General features: G+C 39.7%; 1 protein-coding gene across 1 annotated transcript in view; it reads right to left on the bottom strand.

Annotated features, from left to right (window-relative positions):
* suclg2 (succinate-CoA ligase GDP-forming subunit beta) overlaps positions 1-13992 on the bottom strand; it is a 102168-nt gene that overhangs the window by 42920 nt on the left and 45256 nt on the right. The window contains exons 6-9 of the mRNA XM_042406342.1: positions 13156-13245; positions 11938-12034; positions 7986-8147; positions 6402-6544 (exon numbers count right to left, since the gene is read on the bottom strand). Of these exons, the coding sequence (XP_042262276.1) occupies positions 6402-6544; positions 7986-8147; positions 11938-12034; positions 13156-13245 (492 nt within the window). The remainder of the gene's footprint in view (positions 1-6401; positions 6545-7985; positions 8148-11937; positions 12035-13155; positions 13246-13992) is intronic.

The raw sequence follows: 13992 nt of genomic DNA, 5'->3' as shown, positions 1-13992 counted from the left end.
ATGAGCAACATGCTTCACATACCAACAACATGCTGGTTTATGGATAATTTTTATTATCTGCTGTTATTTTTATGCATATACACTACATAGGAAAATAAAAAAAACATTCTTTAGGGACTACAGTCCTACTCTACCAATCACCACTTTAACAGGACAGACATACACCTGCTTATAAAACAAATTACTCAAGTTTGCCATCCCTACAGGCTTGTACATACAATATATGGAAAAGAAGGAAAACACAATACCTTAAAATCCAAAACAGTTGGCTCTGTAAACTGACATCCTGTTTTAAAATATATACAGTATATATCGACTGTTAAAGCTGAACTCAGAGTTGCAAATAAAGGGGTGAGAGCTGTTGTGTCTGATGTGTCCATCTGATACATGGGTTTTTGATTTCTGCTTCTGCATCAGTCTATAGATGTGGGCTTCACTATGGCTGCACAATTGAGTTTTGAACTGCTGCCCTATATCTCTGAGCCGTTCAATGGACAGCCTTGAAAACTATACACTCCCCCACCATTCCTCACATTCACTATATAGGCTACTCCAACTAAAAAACCCAGAGTAATACACTGAGCTGAAGAGTTTGTCCCTGTGTATGTACACACAGACCAATTACATTTCATCAGGCTCATGGTGAATACATTCCAAGGACTAACACAGGGTCAGTGCACTCTGGGTTTAGCCTATAACACAAGCTTGCCACATTGCTGCAGAGATTTTAAATGCACTGGAGCTGAAGAGGTCCTATGATACACAAAAACCCAACCCTATATATGTCAGTAAAGCGGGATTTTAATGCACTGTAAGCAAATCTGCAGGAAAGCCATTATATGAGGTAGAGCCTCTCTCTTGTAATGGCAAACCCATACAATGACCTACACAGTATATAACTGAAAAAAAAATGAAATGTATCATCCAGAGAGCCACTTCTCCCTTAAAGCACGCAACCCCCCACACTGTCATCCTGTTGCAAGCAATGTTCACTCTTTCAGTGGCCTGGCCTCAATATGGCAGGCTGAGAGTGTTGCCTGGACTAAGTACTGGTCCCTTCATGGCTGGCCCCTATTTAGTACTTGTGTAATATTCTGCGCACTGGGAATGAACTCCATTACCGTGGTAGCTTGTTTCCCCCCTTTCTCTCCTTTTCTCAACGGCTTTGCATTGCTTGTGTTTATAACACAGGGGACCAACAGCTCCCACAGGCTCTCGGCTCCAGGCGGAGAGGTGATTTCTTTCCTTCTAAAATAACACACTATTGGGCTCTCACATCACAGGTGACTCTTGTGATTAAAAGTTGTAGGGATCCCTTGAGGGCTGCATGTGTGTGTAGATGTGTTTGTGATGTTGGAGCTCTAACAAACGATACAAGCATGCAAAGCTGTGTATATATTTGCACCTATTTTCGTTGCTGCGCAGCGAGTGAATGAAGTGTGCCATTTCCATCGTAGTCATGTGTTGCAACACCCGAAGGAAAGAGCTCTGTAAAATAGGGCTCCTTCCCCCTGCAGCCTGAAGACAAGATGATGCACTTTTCACAACACAGCACACTTTTCTTTCTAGCTCACCTGGCTTGGACGGGAGCAACTGCCTTTCTGTGACACTATACATGTTGAAGCACATGGGCTCAGACATCTCCATATGGGGATGAGAAAGGCAGTGCCTGGGTTCCTACAGGATTTAGCTAGCAGGCATGAAACTGAAAGGAGCTTCTCACATTGACTTTAACAGGATTTAGCTAGATGAAAGGCTACAGGGAAGAAAAGAGAGATACAAAGAGGGAGAGAGGCCAAGGGAAAGAACAAGGAGAAATAGAAGGAACGGAAGGAACCACAAGAGGAAACAGTGATAACTGGCTGGCAGGAAGACACACTGGGGCGCCACAATAAATGTCCAGGTATGAATCACCATGTAAGTACTGCTGAATAATACCAATACAGACTCTTTCACAGAAATAGAGGCCAGTGTTGGAAAGGTAGTAATAGTGTTGTGCTCCCTGTGGAGGAGATGGGACATAGGAGCAGGCAGTGCTCAGGAGTGTCACTGCAACAAGGAGGGAAGTGGTTTAAGGGGGGCCACAGGTGAGTTAAAGCAGAGTCAGTGAGCTGGGAAGAAGGAAAATAGTACACAGTTTTAGCTACGGGGGCTGACGCACTGGGGGACATGCATAATTATCCCACACAAACAGTGAGGAGGTGAAAATGCAGGGAAAACTCACAAAGACAAAATACAATCACTCTCTCACACACACACACACACACACATGCACACACACACACACACACACACACACACACACACACACACACACACACACACACACACACACACACAGGTGAGCCTCAGCATTCTGAATTGAGATCACACACACACACATGCCGGTGGGAGCTGAAAAGATGTTTCATGATCAACACCGTGATTATGCAACAACATTAACACATGCGTATGAACACACCTCCATATTTGCCTGGGAGGTGGGTCACCCAGCTGAACTAATGCTAATGTGCCAATCTGTCCCTCTTTCACCTCAGAGCAGAGCATCCTCACTTTGCATGCCTGCTTCGCCTGAAACAACACAGCGGCACGACAAACTACAGCAGCGTGTAACAAACAAGCCTACAAGTAGCAAACCTAGAAAAGCCGTACACTCAAGCTTTAACAGAGACAGACAATATGCACGCATGCAGATTAGGGGCGTCACAATATGCAGGTTTTCATGATTATCATAGCTGAAAAATACAAAAGTTATATTGTGTAATTTCTTAGTTAGTTGTTAGAATGTACTTTGTAAAAAGGACAAAGTTTTTGTTGATTGTAAATTGAACATCTCACATTTGATCTTCAGTCACCATCCTTCTACTCTGCGAGGCAGAGAAATGAAGTTGTAGCTTTATTGCTGTAGTTCACATAACGTACACATTACTGTATCTCATCACAATAAAATATTTTTTCCATTATAATTACCAATTTAATTTAGTTGCAGCCCTTGTACATTCACACACAAACAACAAGGGTGCGTTTTAGAAAAAAATTTCATTATTTACTCCAGCCCATAAAAATTACAGAAAACAGCCTTAAGCCCCGAGAACAAAATGGATGTCGAGTTGGACAAAACATCCATCTGCCACTTTCTTTACGGCACAGGCACAAGGCAATAACGAGGTTATTTGGTATTTGCTGCCTGCTCCTGCTTCATGCCTACAGGTGATGTGAAGGAAACCTCAATAAATTCAGCCATTCTGTCAACAAACTGTTCTATACGTGGATATGAAGAAAGTGGAGCTATTTATTTTAGCATGGAAAATAAATATGTCTGCGCTTAAAAAGCCAGGGGCCTAAATTCAAACAAAGCTGAATGGTCTGCTACACCCAGCTGAGCTACATAACATCTCACATAGTTAACAAACACTTGGCTACACACTACCTTATAATTCATTTATTCCCCCCAATCATTTCACTTTTTTTCCCCACTTCGTTTCCACTTTATATACAGTACACTCCAATTTCATTTGTTTTTTTCCTCCCTTTTTCTTACAGAGAATAGCAATGTTTAAGGTAATGAATACTGTAAGGGTAGATACTTGAGAAATGAGCAAACAAGAACAAGGAGGCTTTGTCATCTCAGGGCCCCGTCTCTGCTATTCAGTGCCAGCAGTACACGCACATCACTTCCACTTCTCTCAGCACAATGAGCCTGAGACATCAAAGCAGAGACTGAGAGTAAGAGAGCGAGGAAGAGGGAGACAAAAGCGTAAAAGCGACTGAGGAAGAAAGATTTCAAAAAGACAGACGCCAAAATACCTGTTTTTGTGGAAATATATGGCGTCATTACAGCGTGATATTTACTGCTGTACTGCCTGCCTGGCCTCTAAATGCACCTCTGTCTTTTCCGAGCACATAAATCATTCTAAACCTTCCAGTCAAAAGTCACAGTGGTCTCTAATAAAAAGCACATATTCATGTATGCACCGGAACATTAATGGCCATCTGCACAGCTGCTATGGAACTCATTTTGTGCGGTAAATAAGCATCCGTGTAACATATGCTGTCAAAACTTTTTGCTGAAAGAAGGAGGAAGGTTGTTCGTAAAAAACAAAACAAAACTGTAAAACAATAATGATGGGCAATACAAATAAACCAGTCTGACTGGGATTGCTTTGTAAACAAAGTATGGCATATTTGAAGGCTATCAGCACTGATTACCTCGATATGTAAGGCAAACAGTGAGAACAGCGCTCTCACCATAACTTATTGACACATGCGATCAATCATTCTTGCCTTGTCACATTTATCTAGCTGAGGGCATGATGTCAACTTCGGCTCATATTCTTTTATTTATATATTGGAGTTTGGGAGTGCTAATTTGTGAAAAACAAACAAACAACAAAAAAAAAACAAACAAATGCAAATGTGCAGCTCTCTCTCGCTCTTATTGTGAAATGATTAACATTCCCTCCACAGATCAGAGCAGGTTTCTCAGCTCCCCTGGTTGAAATGCTAATGGTGCTTCCAACCCAGTTTAATGTCAATCTTATTCTACTTTTTTGCCTGTTAGGGAGGAGCTCCCTGTCTCTATTTCCATACACAGCAGCAGGAGGGACAGGCAGCAGGCTTACTCCCCCATCTGGATCTGGGGAATCAACCCAAGACAGAAAGAGAAGGAGGAACAGGAGGAGGCTGTAGGAGGATCCTTTTGTCCATGCGGGAGTGTTTTTTTTTTTTTTTTTTGGTGCGGTGGGGGTGTGGGGGGCAATGAAGGCAGACTTTAAAACCTGAATTCCACCTTGTTTTAAAGGGGTTCAATAATAACAAATGATGGCCCCATACCAGGAGAAAGTGACAAGTCTTTGTAGTTTTCTTTCTTCCCTATTGATCGCATTTCTGTTTTATTCGCTGCATTCATTTTCATTTTCCCCTACAGACCATTGGGTTGAATTCAGGTGAGACCAAATAAAATCTACACACTGTGGAAATTTGAATGAGGCCATGTATCAACTGCTGAGGTGCTAAGGTTGGTGGGTTTTTAACATTCATCTGTAAAAAGGTGTGCAACACTAGTATGTTCACTACTGTACGATAAATATGAAACAGAAAGTGTTTGAAAATGCTACCATTTCCAGGCCCTCATCACTAACACTGAGTCGTATGAAAAATTCTACTTCTGAGGTTTAGAAAAAAATTGAATTTTTTTAAGAATCAAATGGAGAATATCCATTTTAAGAGCAGACTGTGTATCGCAATCCATATATTTGTATTCACAGCCTCCATTTCCATAAACTGGATGTTTAAATTAAGTAAGCTAGCCTTTTTCTAGCAATGATGGAAAAGCAGATATGTAAAAGTAAGGCTGTTTGTTCAAATCTCTGAAAAACCTAGGGAAAGTCTGAGTGCAGTGAGATGCATCCCTCAATAACTGCTGTTGATGTATATTTGCTGCAGTGAACCTGCACTTACACCCCAACGTGTCTGGTAGAATGCTTAACCAGTATTAGAAAGCTGTGGTTGAATTGTGCAATTCCCAGGTGTGCAGGTGCCCTTTGAAAACGAGTGTAATACAGATTTTTGAAAAAGAAGTCATATCAGCAGGTGCAAATAAAGGTTCAAAAAAGGGGGGAGGAAGATGGAATTGGTATGAAATGCTATTCTGTATTCCATTCAAACAAGTTTTGCCAGGGATGCTAATACAGAGGCAACCAGAGATCAGTCCAGGGATATGGGAGTGACAGCAACGGGGGAATTATCTGTGTGATGACTGTCAACACATAGTCAGCACTGCGGTATCGTTACAAGGTTCACAGTGTTTAGTTTGGAGTTATTAGCTTTCTGAACATAGAGCTGAATCACTTGTAAAACACCCCAAGCTGCCACTCATGCTGAGCTGCAAGACAGTCACACGCATACTTTGGTTGAAATTTGTGTATGTGCATTCATTCAGAGTTGCATATGAACCTGTGTTTGTGTTAATGTGTCTGTGGAAGCACATGTGATAAGGCGTCTTTAAAAGCCGCGTTTTATTGCAGAGTATGCTGCAGCGATTTATCATGCCAGTGCAACTGAAAATGATGGCGTATAATCACACAACCCCTCAGTGTCTTTTTCCCTCAGTGAAACATGGACATATGCCAAGGTCCCTAGTCTAATGAGCGCTGTTGTCTCAGTGACAAAGTGCTAACCATATAGACAGGGCTTTATGAATGTGCTGTGACAAGATACATGACTGCAATATCAAACACAATTCAACAGGTGGTAAAATTGTTTTTTTTTATCTGACTCTCTCTTTGAAGATCTGCCATAAAATAAGAAACCAATTTGCCTTATCAGACCAATGTACTAAATTGTTAAAATCAACCTGCGCAACAAAAAAGACACTCACTTTTTCAACAGTTTGTACCTACCTTGGGGTCAGCAGTGAGCAGCTTAAAGGCCTCATACACCTGCCTCTCTTTGACTCCTCCTCCAAGGTCCAGGAAGTTAGCTGGCTTTCCTCCATGCAGGTCAATGATGTCACATGTGGCCATGGCCAAACCAGCTCCATTCACTGAGGGGAAACAAACAAACAAAAAAAATCAGTGTCAGCTGAATAAATATGTAAAAAGTTATACTCCAATATTAAGGATAAGTAAAGAGCAGATACACATTTAGCCAAATAGATAATGCCTTTTCAGAGTGAGACTTACACAGTGGAAATCTGAATGAGGCGATGTATCAACTGCTGAGGTGCTAAGGTTGGTGGGTTTTGAACATTCATCTATAAAGGTGTGCAACACTGGTATGTCAGGTGTACTCATTTTATAAGCTAGGTGAGTGTTAATGATACTATAAACGCTAAAAGTGCTAAAATGATAAAAATGATCTATCGTACAATTTATTGAATGTATTCATTAAGTATAACAAAGCTAATTTGGGCTCTTTACGTCCAGGCTAAAGTCCAGAATTAAACTGAAAGAGAGAAAAGCAAGACTGCGGCAGCCTTGAGTCAATTAAAATAACATTACCGGCGCTAAAGGAAAGATGACATGTACTGTAAGAACACCCACAAAGGAATTTAGCAGTAAATTAAAAGCAGAGCAAATAGCTGAAAAAATGTCACACTTAAAAAATGAATCAGATGGAAATCTTCTAATCAGGAACATTCAATGCTTCAAGTCGAGCAACACAGAGAAAATTTGATTATGACTTGACTCTCGACTTCAGAGAAAAAGAGTATTGATTAAAAGAGGTTCTGCTATGCTTTTTTGTGACCTGTGTCATCATTTAGCCGACTGCCAGCGCAGCTACCCTGCTGAGTTGTGCAGGAGCCAAGTGCACAAAAATGTCTTACCTCGTTTGGTTTAGCCAAGTTGAACTTGTGTCCTGGCAAACTCCCAAATCGAGGTCTCAATAAAAGGGAAACTCGCTTTAACAGCTGTCACTTTACTGGAGCTCTCATGGAAGCTACAGGGCCTTAAAAGCAGTTGTTACTTTAAGAGAGGCTGGGACCTGCAGATGCAGGATGGGGTGTGTGTGCAGTGTGTGTGTGTATGTGTGTGGGTGGGTGGGGGGGGCTAGTACTAACAGACATCTAATGTGTTTATGAGGCTACGGGGTAAGAAGCAAGAGCACCTGTTAGTGCTGCTGTACACTGTAAAAGCTTTGATTTATGACAAGAGAGGGGGCCTTTAATGAGAATGCTAACAATCTAGCTCACTGGAGACTTTCTGGGCGGATTATAGCTAATTAGAAAGCATTGGTTACGGCAGCATTCCTTCTGGAGTCCTCAGAAAGCTGCTTGTAATGTGGACTGGAGGAGAGCCCAGGCTGCCTTTACTTTAACTAAGTTTTAACTGTGTCCGAGCTTTTCACTTATGTGACTTAAGAGACGCATTAAAGCATTATGCCCGGATGGGTTCACTTATGAGAGAACTCATTTAATGATTAGTGTATGTGTGTGTCTGTGTGGATAAATGAGCCTATTCTGTCACAGGGTTTTGTTCTCATACCAAAGCAGGCAATGTTTCCGTCCAGTCCGATATATTTGAGGTCCCACTTGGCTGCCTCCATCTCTGTGGGGTCACTCTCAGTCATGTCGTCCATGTCAAAAACGGCCTTCTGACGGAACTCGGCGTTGTCGTCAAAGTTGATCTTAGCATCGAAGCAAACCACTGGGGCAAAGATACAGAGGAATGGAGAGATAACAGATAACAAAGACAAGGTTAGGAATAAAGACAGCAAGGGAAAAAGCACAAAAGTGAGAAAGAGGAAGACAGCAAGCAAGGGAAAAGCGAAGCAAAGGAGGACCACATATAAAAAGCCAACTAATTATCATTTCTAAAACCTGAAATTAATGAACTCAAGGGTGTCCCCGCGGCCTACTGGTCTTAATTACTTCAGAGGTTGGCTCACTAAGGCATGTGTTTTTGACACTGCCTCTAAGGGATAGACCATTATAGTAAATGGACATTTCCTTTACACTTCAAAGAGAGTGCATTTCAAAGAGACCTTGCTCATGAAGCTACCTGTAAAAATAGCAGGCAAAAACGTAACAAATTAGTCAAAGGACTTTCTGTAAAAATAACACAAATATAGCAGCCATAGGACTTTAAGAAATTAGATTCCAGCACATTTTTCATAAGCCAAGATCTGTTTTAAATCTCTATTTTAGAGAATATATGTATCATTTTATGGTATAATATAAAGAATTTGCTTGGTTCAATAAACTGGGTGTTGAAGGAATTTGAGTATCAAGCTTGAGTCTTGACGGAGATTAAAACAAATATTCAGCTATACACTTGGATATCCCATGATACCACGTACCAACTTTTGACTAAAGGATATCCTATAAACATTCAGCCATCAGAAATTTAACAATTAGGGGTATACATTTATAATCCTTAAGATTTTCATAAAATCATACCTCATTTTGATACTATTTATGGTCAGCATTTTTTCAGCAGAAGCCATTCAATGTATTTCACTTTCTGTAATTTTCTCTCTGTATGGTCATATTGTTAGTATTCCTACACTGAATTCAAACTGCCTACACAAGGGAAACGATGCATGTATGTAATTCAGCGTTATAGTTTTTAATTTTTATCTCAATGATATCAGAAATCAAATTGCAGTTGCAGTGATTACTTAATGACTTCTTTATTAAAACAACACACGTTTATTTGGCTGCACTGTAAACAGATATGCTAGTTGCTCTTCTGTTGTATTCCTGACAAAGTAGCTGTTCAAAGACTATTTGCTGTAGTATTCAACTGTACTTGCTCTCAGTAGTAACATGAACATATCTAATGAATGGCACATCACAGGTTTACAAAGAACCCATACATTATAGTGTGAAGAAAGTTAAGGGAACATGGGAATATATACAGACAAAAAGCAATGTAAATGGAACATGTACATAGACATATGGTACATGCAGCAGACAGACACATGTGGGACTGGGGAGTAGGACTGGGACTAGGACATAAACACACCGTGTCCTCCAGGTAAAGTAGCGCTCCTACTACACAATTCCTTTTGTTTTTGTTTTGACACATCTATTATCACAGTCCATCTACAAATGAATTCAGCTATTACCAAATGAGACGAAAAAAAATACAAATTTTCATAACCTTGAGAAATTTTCCTTTTAAATACACATCTATTGAATGCCTGCTGGAAAATAGCTGTGCTCCCCTGTGACATGTGAACAAATCGAACCAAAGAATGAGTTAATTTTAATGTGAAGCTTGTCTACAAAGCCTGCCTCAATCACAGCCACCTTCTTCTTACTGGTAGAAAAGGAAACTCATACCTCTCAGTTTAAATTTGCCGTTTGAAAGGAGTCATTTTATTCATTAATATTCATAAGAAATCATGAAACAACAAACGTCTCTTGTCAATCTTTGATGAAGCAGTATACTTTCAACAAGAATCTGTTTTTGAGGTGACTACATAACATCAAAGAAGTGATGCATCTTCAGTGTGTTGTAATACGTCTCGATAGGACACATCATAGTCAATCTGTGTTCAGCGCCACAGACGAGACAATCACAATTATTTCTTTGGGAGAAAAACAAAGTTCAGTACAAGTTCAACAAAAACAGCATCACAACAGCTACAATATGCTTTGTGACTATGTATAATGTTTGTCATCTGAATGATGAGCAAGACACCGAACCTCCACTTGTGTCATGTTGTGCCAATTTATTGTGCTAAATGACAACAGGGGGACTGAAATTTACCCATATCTCTGTCTTTCTTTGTGAATTCAAGCGTTTTCATCATCCACTTACATCAGGGGAAAAGGAAAACATGGAAAGAATATAGAAACTGGACTGAGACAGGCTTTGAGCACACAACTTGCCTGAAACCATAGCTATGGCAACTAGTGATCCAAATCTCTGTGCAAACTATTAGTGGACTCAAAATCAGCCTGGTATCAGCTATAATTTGCAGTATCACTCTTACAAAGAAAACACACACTGTATAGGTTCAGCGCTTCCAGCTCTTCTTTCTAAAAAGCGGGACATTTCATACTTTTAAAGACTCTTAATATTTTGGACAAATTATATTGATAGGTTTCAGTTGACAGGCGACAAGAGAATGGCCAATTCTAAAGTTGTTTTTTAATGGGGGACAACAGAGAGACTCTCACTTGTTGAGAAGGGCCAACTGCCAATTTAGAGCTCCATTAACTTTACATTAGTAATTCTATTTTACGAAGGCTTTTACAGCATAATAATCATGTGCTGAAGCTCTGGATTCTCAAATCTATATTTGAAGTACAAAGAGCTGACTGACAATATAGATATTATTCCTTGCTCTACTGCACAATAACTTTATCCTGAATCTAATGACTCAATGTTAATTACAATCAAGTGAATATGTAATAGGCAGAACTGCGCTGCTATCCAGGCAGTGACCACAGGATGATGATTTCCTAACATTCCTTTGATTTGTTATTTTTATTAATTTATTATAATCCCAATTTTGTTGTTGTCAAATATACTACATGCATCTCTCCTAACAAGTATCCCAGGTTAATGTACATAATGTATTTTTGTTCAGCACATAGATAACTATCAGAAATAAGATATAACTAAAATATATGATTCCAGAAAACGGTTCCTGTTGGACATAGAAATCAAGAGAACAGTGTGATGAATATTCTGATGGTGTAGCAAATAAGTATAAGGTATGTCTATTAATTTAAGAATAGATGTTGAGCATTAGGCTGGCTTAAAAGATTTATAAGCTACTAACTTCAAATTTTGCTGCTGAAGGGTTCGACTAAATCTAAAAAAAATATTACAATAACTTTGATGAAATAAAAACCTCATTTCAGTGACTTAAGACATTATAAACAGTATTTATAATTGAATTTAACAGACATTTTAAGGGCCTGCTGACACCCTGCTTTGAGCTTAGCAGATGCTTTTTGAGATATTCATACAGTAGCCTAGAGAGGACACTCACTCTTCAACAACCATAGAGTAAATGAGAGATGTGTCTGTAGCTGCTGTAATTTGTAGTTCCTCATTACTAGTTGATGACAGACTGTACGCCTTTAGTTAATCATCAACAACCAGGAAACATCGACAAACATCAACATGCTATGAATATGGAAAGCTCTGCTCCCTAAAGCCATTTGGATTTTGATCCAGACAAAGTCATGCTGACAAGAAAATGACGTCAGTGTGTTGCAATTAAACTTCACACTCTTAAATGCATTCAGACCTGAGGAGATAGTATGCCTGTACCCCACAGTCCGTGATACTGAAATGATGAATTCCCAGTTTTCCATTGAAATATTACAAAGGTTTAACATGATTTCATAACAGGAAAAAACACATGCAGAGACACGCACAGAAAACACATGACGCACAGAGGGCCAAGTCAACACACACTCACACACAGACACACACACACAGAAAGACCGACATTTTCTGTGATACACGGTACCTTGTCCTTCGGGAGTCTCTCCGAGAGGATTGACTTCGACTTGAGTGGCGTCGACTTTCAGGAACAGATCATAGAGCCTCTTAATCTGATCTGCTGCCTGCGAGGTCCACAGAGGACAGTAATTACCTGATGGTTCGGATCTGAGCAGCCGGCCCCGCCAAGGCCACTCAGCCTCCCACACAGGCTACATAAAACATGGCAAATCACCTTCACTATCATGCTGTCTGAGTTTGTTTTGCATGAATGTGTGTGTCTCTGAGCTAAAAGGGAAATTTTTATTCACTTTATCCAAAAGGCGTGACAACAGACATATAAGGCATGCATTATAACATGACGTACAGACATATATTACTGTATAATGCAAATTTTAGCAGCTTCCACATGGCTGTAGTACCCATACATATGCATTTTTCTTTTTTGTTACTGCTTATTTTCCCTACAGGATTGATATTTACAAAAAGTACATGGGCAAAAGATGAATACAGCAACACAGAAGAAACACTTAAATCATTACTGTCAATTTCTCTTCTTGCCCATTTAAAATCAATGCTCATTCAGTATCCTGCAAAAAAAAAAGATCACATAAATGGGATGCAACCATAGCTCAAAGGCCTTTGCCTCTCAGTTTTCTCCTCAGATTCATTTGGCTAATTTAAACACATTGCACATGTAAGGATTCTGAGTTAATCTGATTTCTCATGCCACGCTGACAGTGGAAAAGAAAACAAATTAGTGATCTGATCCCAAGAGATGAATGGTTTTGAAATTAACTCTGCATCTAAGCACATATATACCATTCTGAATGTGAATGGGGGTCTCTCTGTGCTCTTCTTAACTGGCCTCATTTTATTAGTTAGTTTTACTGTCCTCAAAATCATAGGTTGCTCATTGAGATGAGGTGTGTGTCTTACTGCATGATTCACTCTCAAAATCAATGTGCGGCATTTTCTACCATATAATGGTACCATTAGTGATGTGATCTCTCCTCAGCCTGGCACAGTGCTGTGCGTCACTGCCAGATATGACAATAGACCACCTGGCAAGTCAGTCTAGTGTAATGACACTTCAACACTTGCCTCTGAAAAACTAAAAATAGCCAAAGTTTGGTCTGTTTGTGAATGAATATACATCTGTCTGTGTATATGTGTGTGTGGACATCATAGGTCTTTCTGCCTCTTCTTTGCATTGTGACTTTAAAGCCTTCAGTGTGCCCATTACCTGTCTCTGCAGAGGTCCTTTGAAACCCAAATTAGCTGCCATGCGAAGTGCCTGGTCGTCTCGCACACCTTCAAATATATCTATGGCTTCCTATAAGAGTTTTAGTGAAAGTGGAAGAGAGGAGGAGAGAAACAAATGGTAAAAGGGAGTGAGAGAGAACAGCTCAGACACTGGGCTATAATTTGACACAAAGCGGATGTTCATATTAAACTGCCGACACCATAATTAAGTAGTGGCGAGTTTCCAGACATGGAGAAACAGGAGAGAGGGACTGAACTGATGGATTTATGATCATCAAACCCTCATATCTTTGACTTTCAGACAGAGAGAAGCTCTCTTATAACTCTTTTCAAAGGTATAAAAAAGTGTGAAAGATTTAAGGATGCACAGTGCTGGAGAAAATAAAGTATGAAATTGTGACTTTTGTTGGCTAGTATGAACTATATAAATATATAATACTGTATAAAGTAGGTCTGGAACATAAAGACTTTAACGAGACGTGCTAACAAAGTACTGTAATACCATGTGTGTTCAATAGCAACACCACAGCTGTGCACAGCCTATATGATCTAATACACATACATATATATATATAAATAAACAATGGACATAGTGAATGATATGAATCTCAGCTGGATTTGTACAATCTACTCTAACATCTTTGGACACAGCAAAAGAAAGATAATAATAACGGGGAATGCACGCCAAACCCACATCTGGTAACAATGAAAAGAACCTCTTATTATTTTAGGAGTTCAATCAATGCATGGAATCAAATTAATAACAATATATAATAGAGAAGGTTTCTTCATATTTGTGTATATTTGTTCATGCTAC

This window comes from Thunnus maccoyii, chromosome 3 (assembly GCF_910596095.1).
Source record: "Thunnus maccoyii chromosome 3, fThuMac1.1, whole genome shotgun sequence".
NCBI lineage: Eukaryota > Metazoa > Chordata > Actinopteri > Scombriformes > Scombridae > Thunnus > Thunnus maccoyii.
The sequence above is the reverse complement of the archived record's forward strand: the minus strand, read 5'-3'. Positions and strand labels throughout refer to the sequence as shown.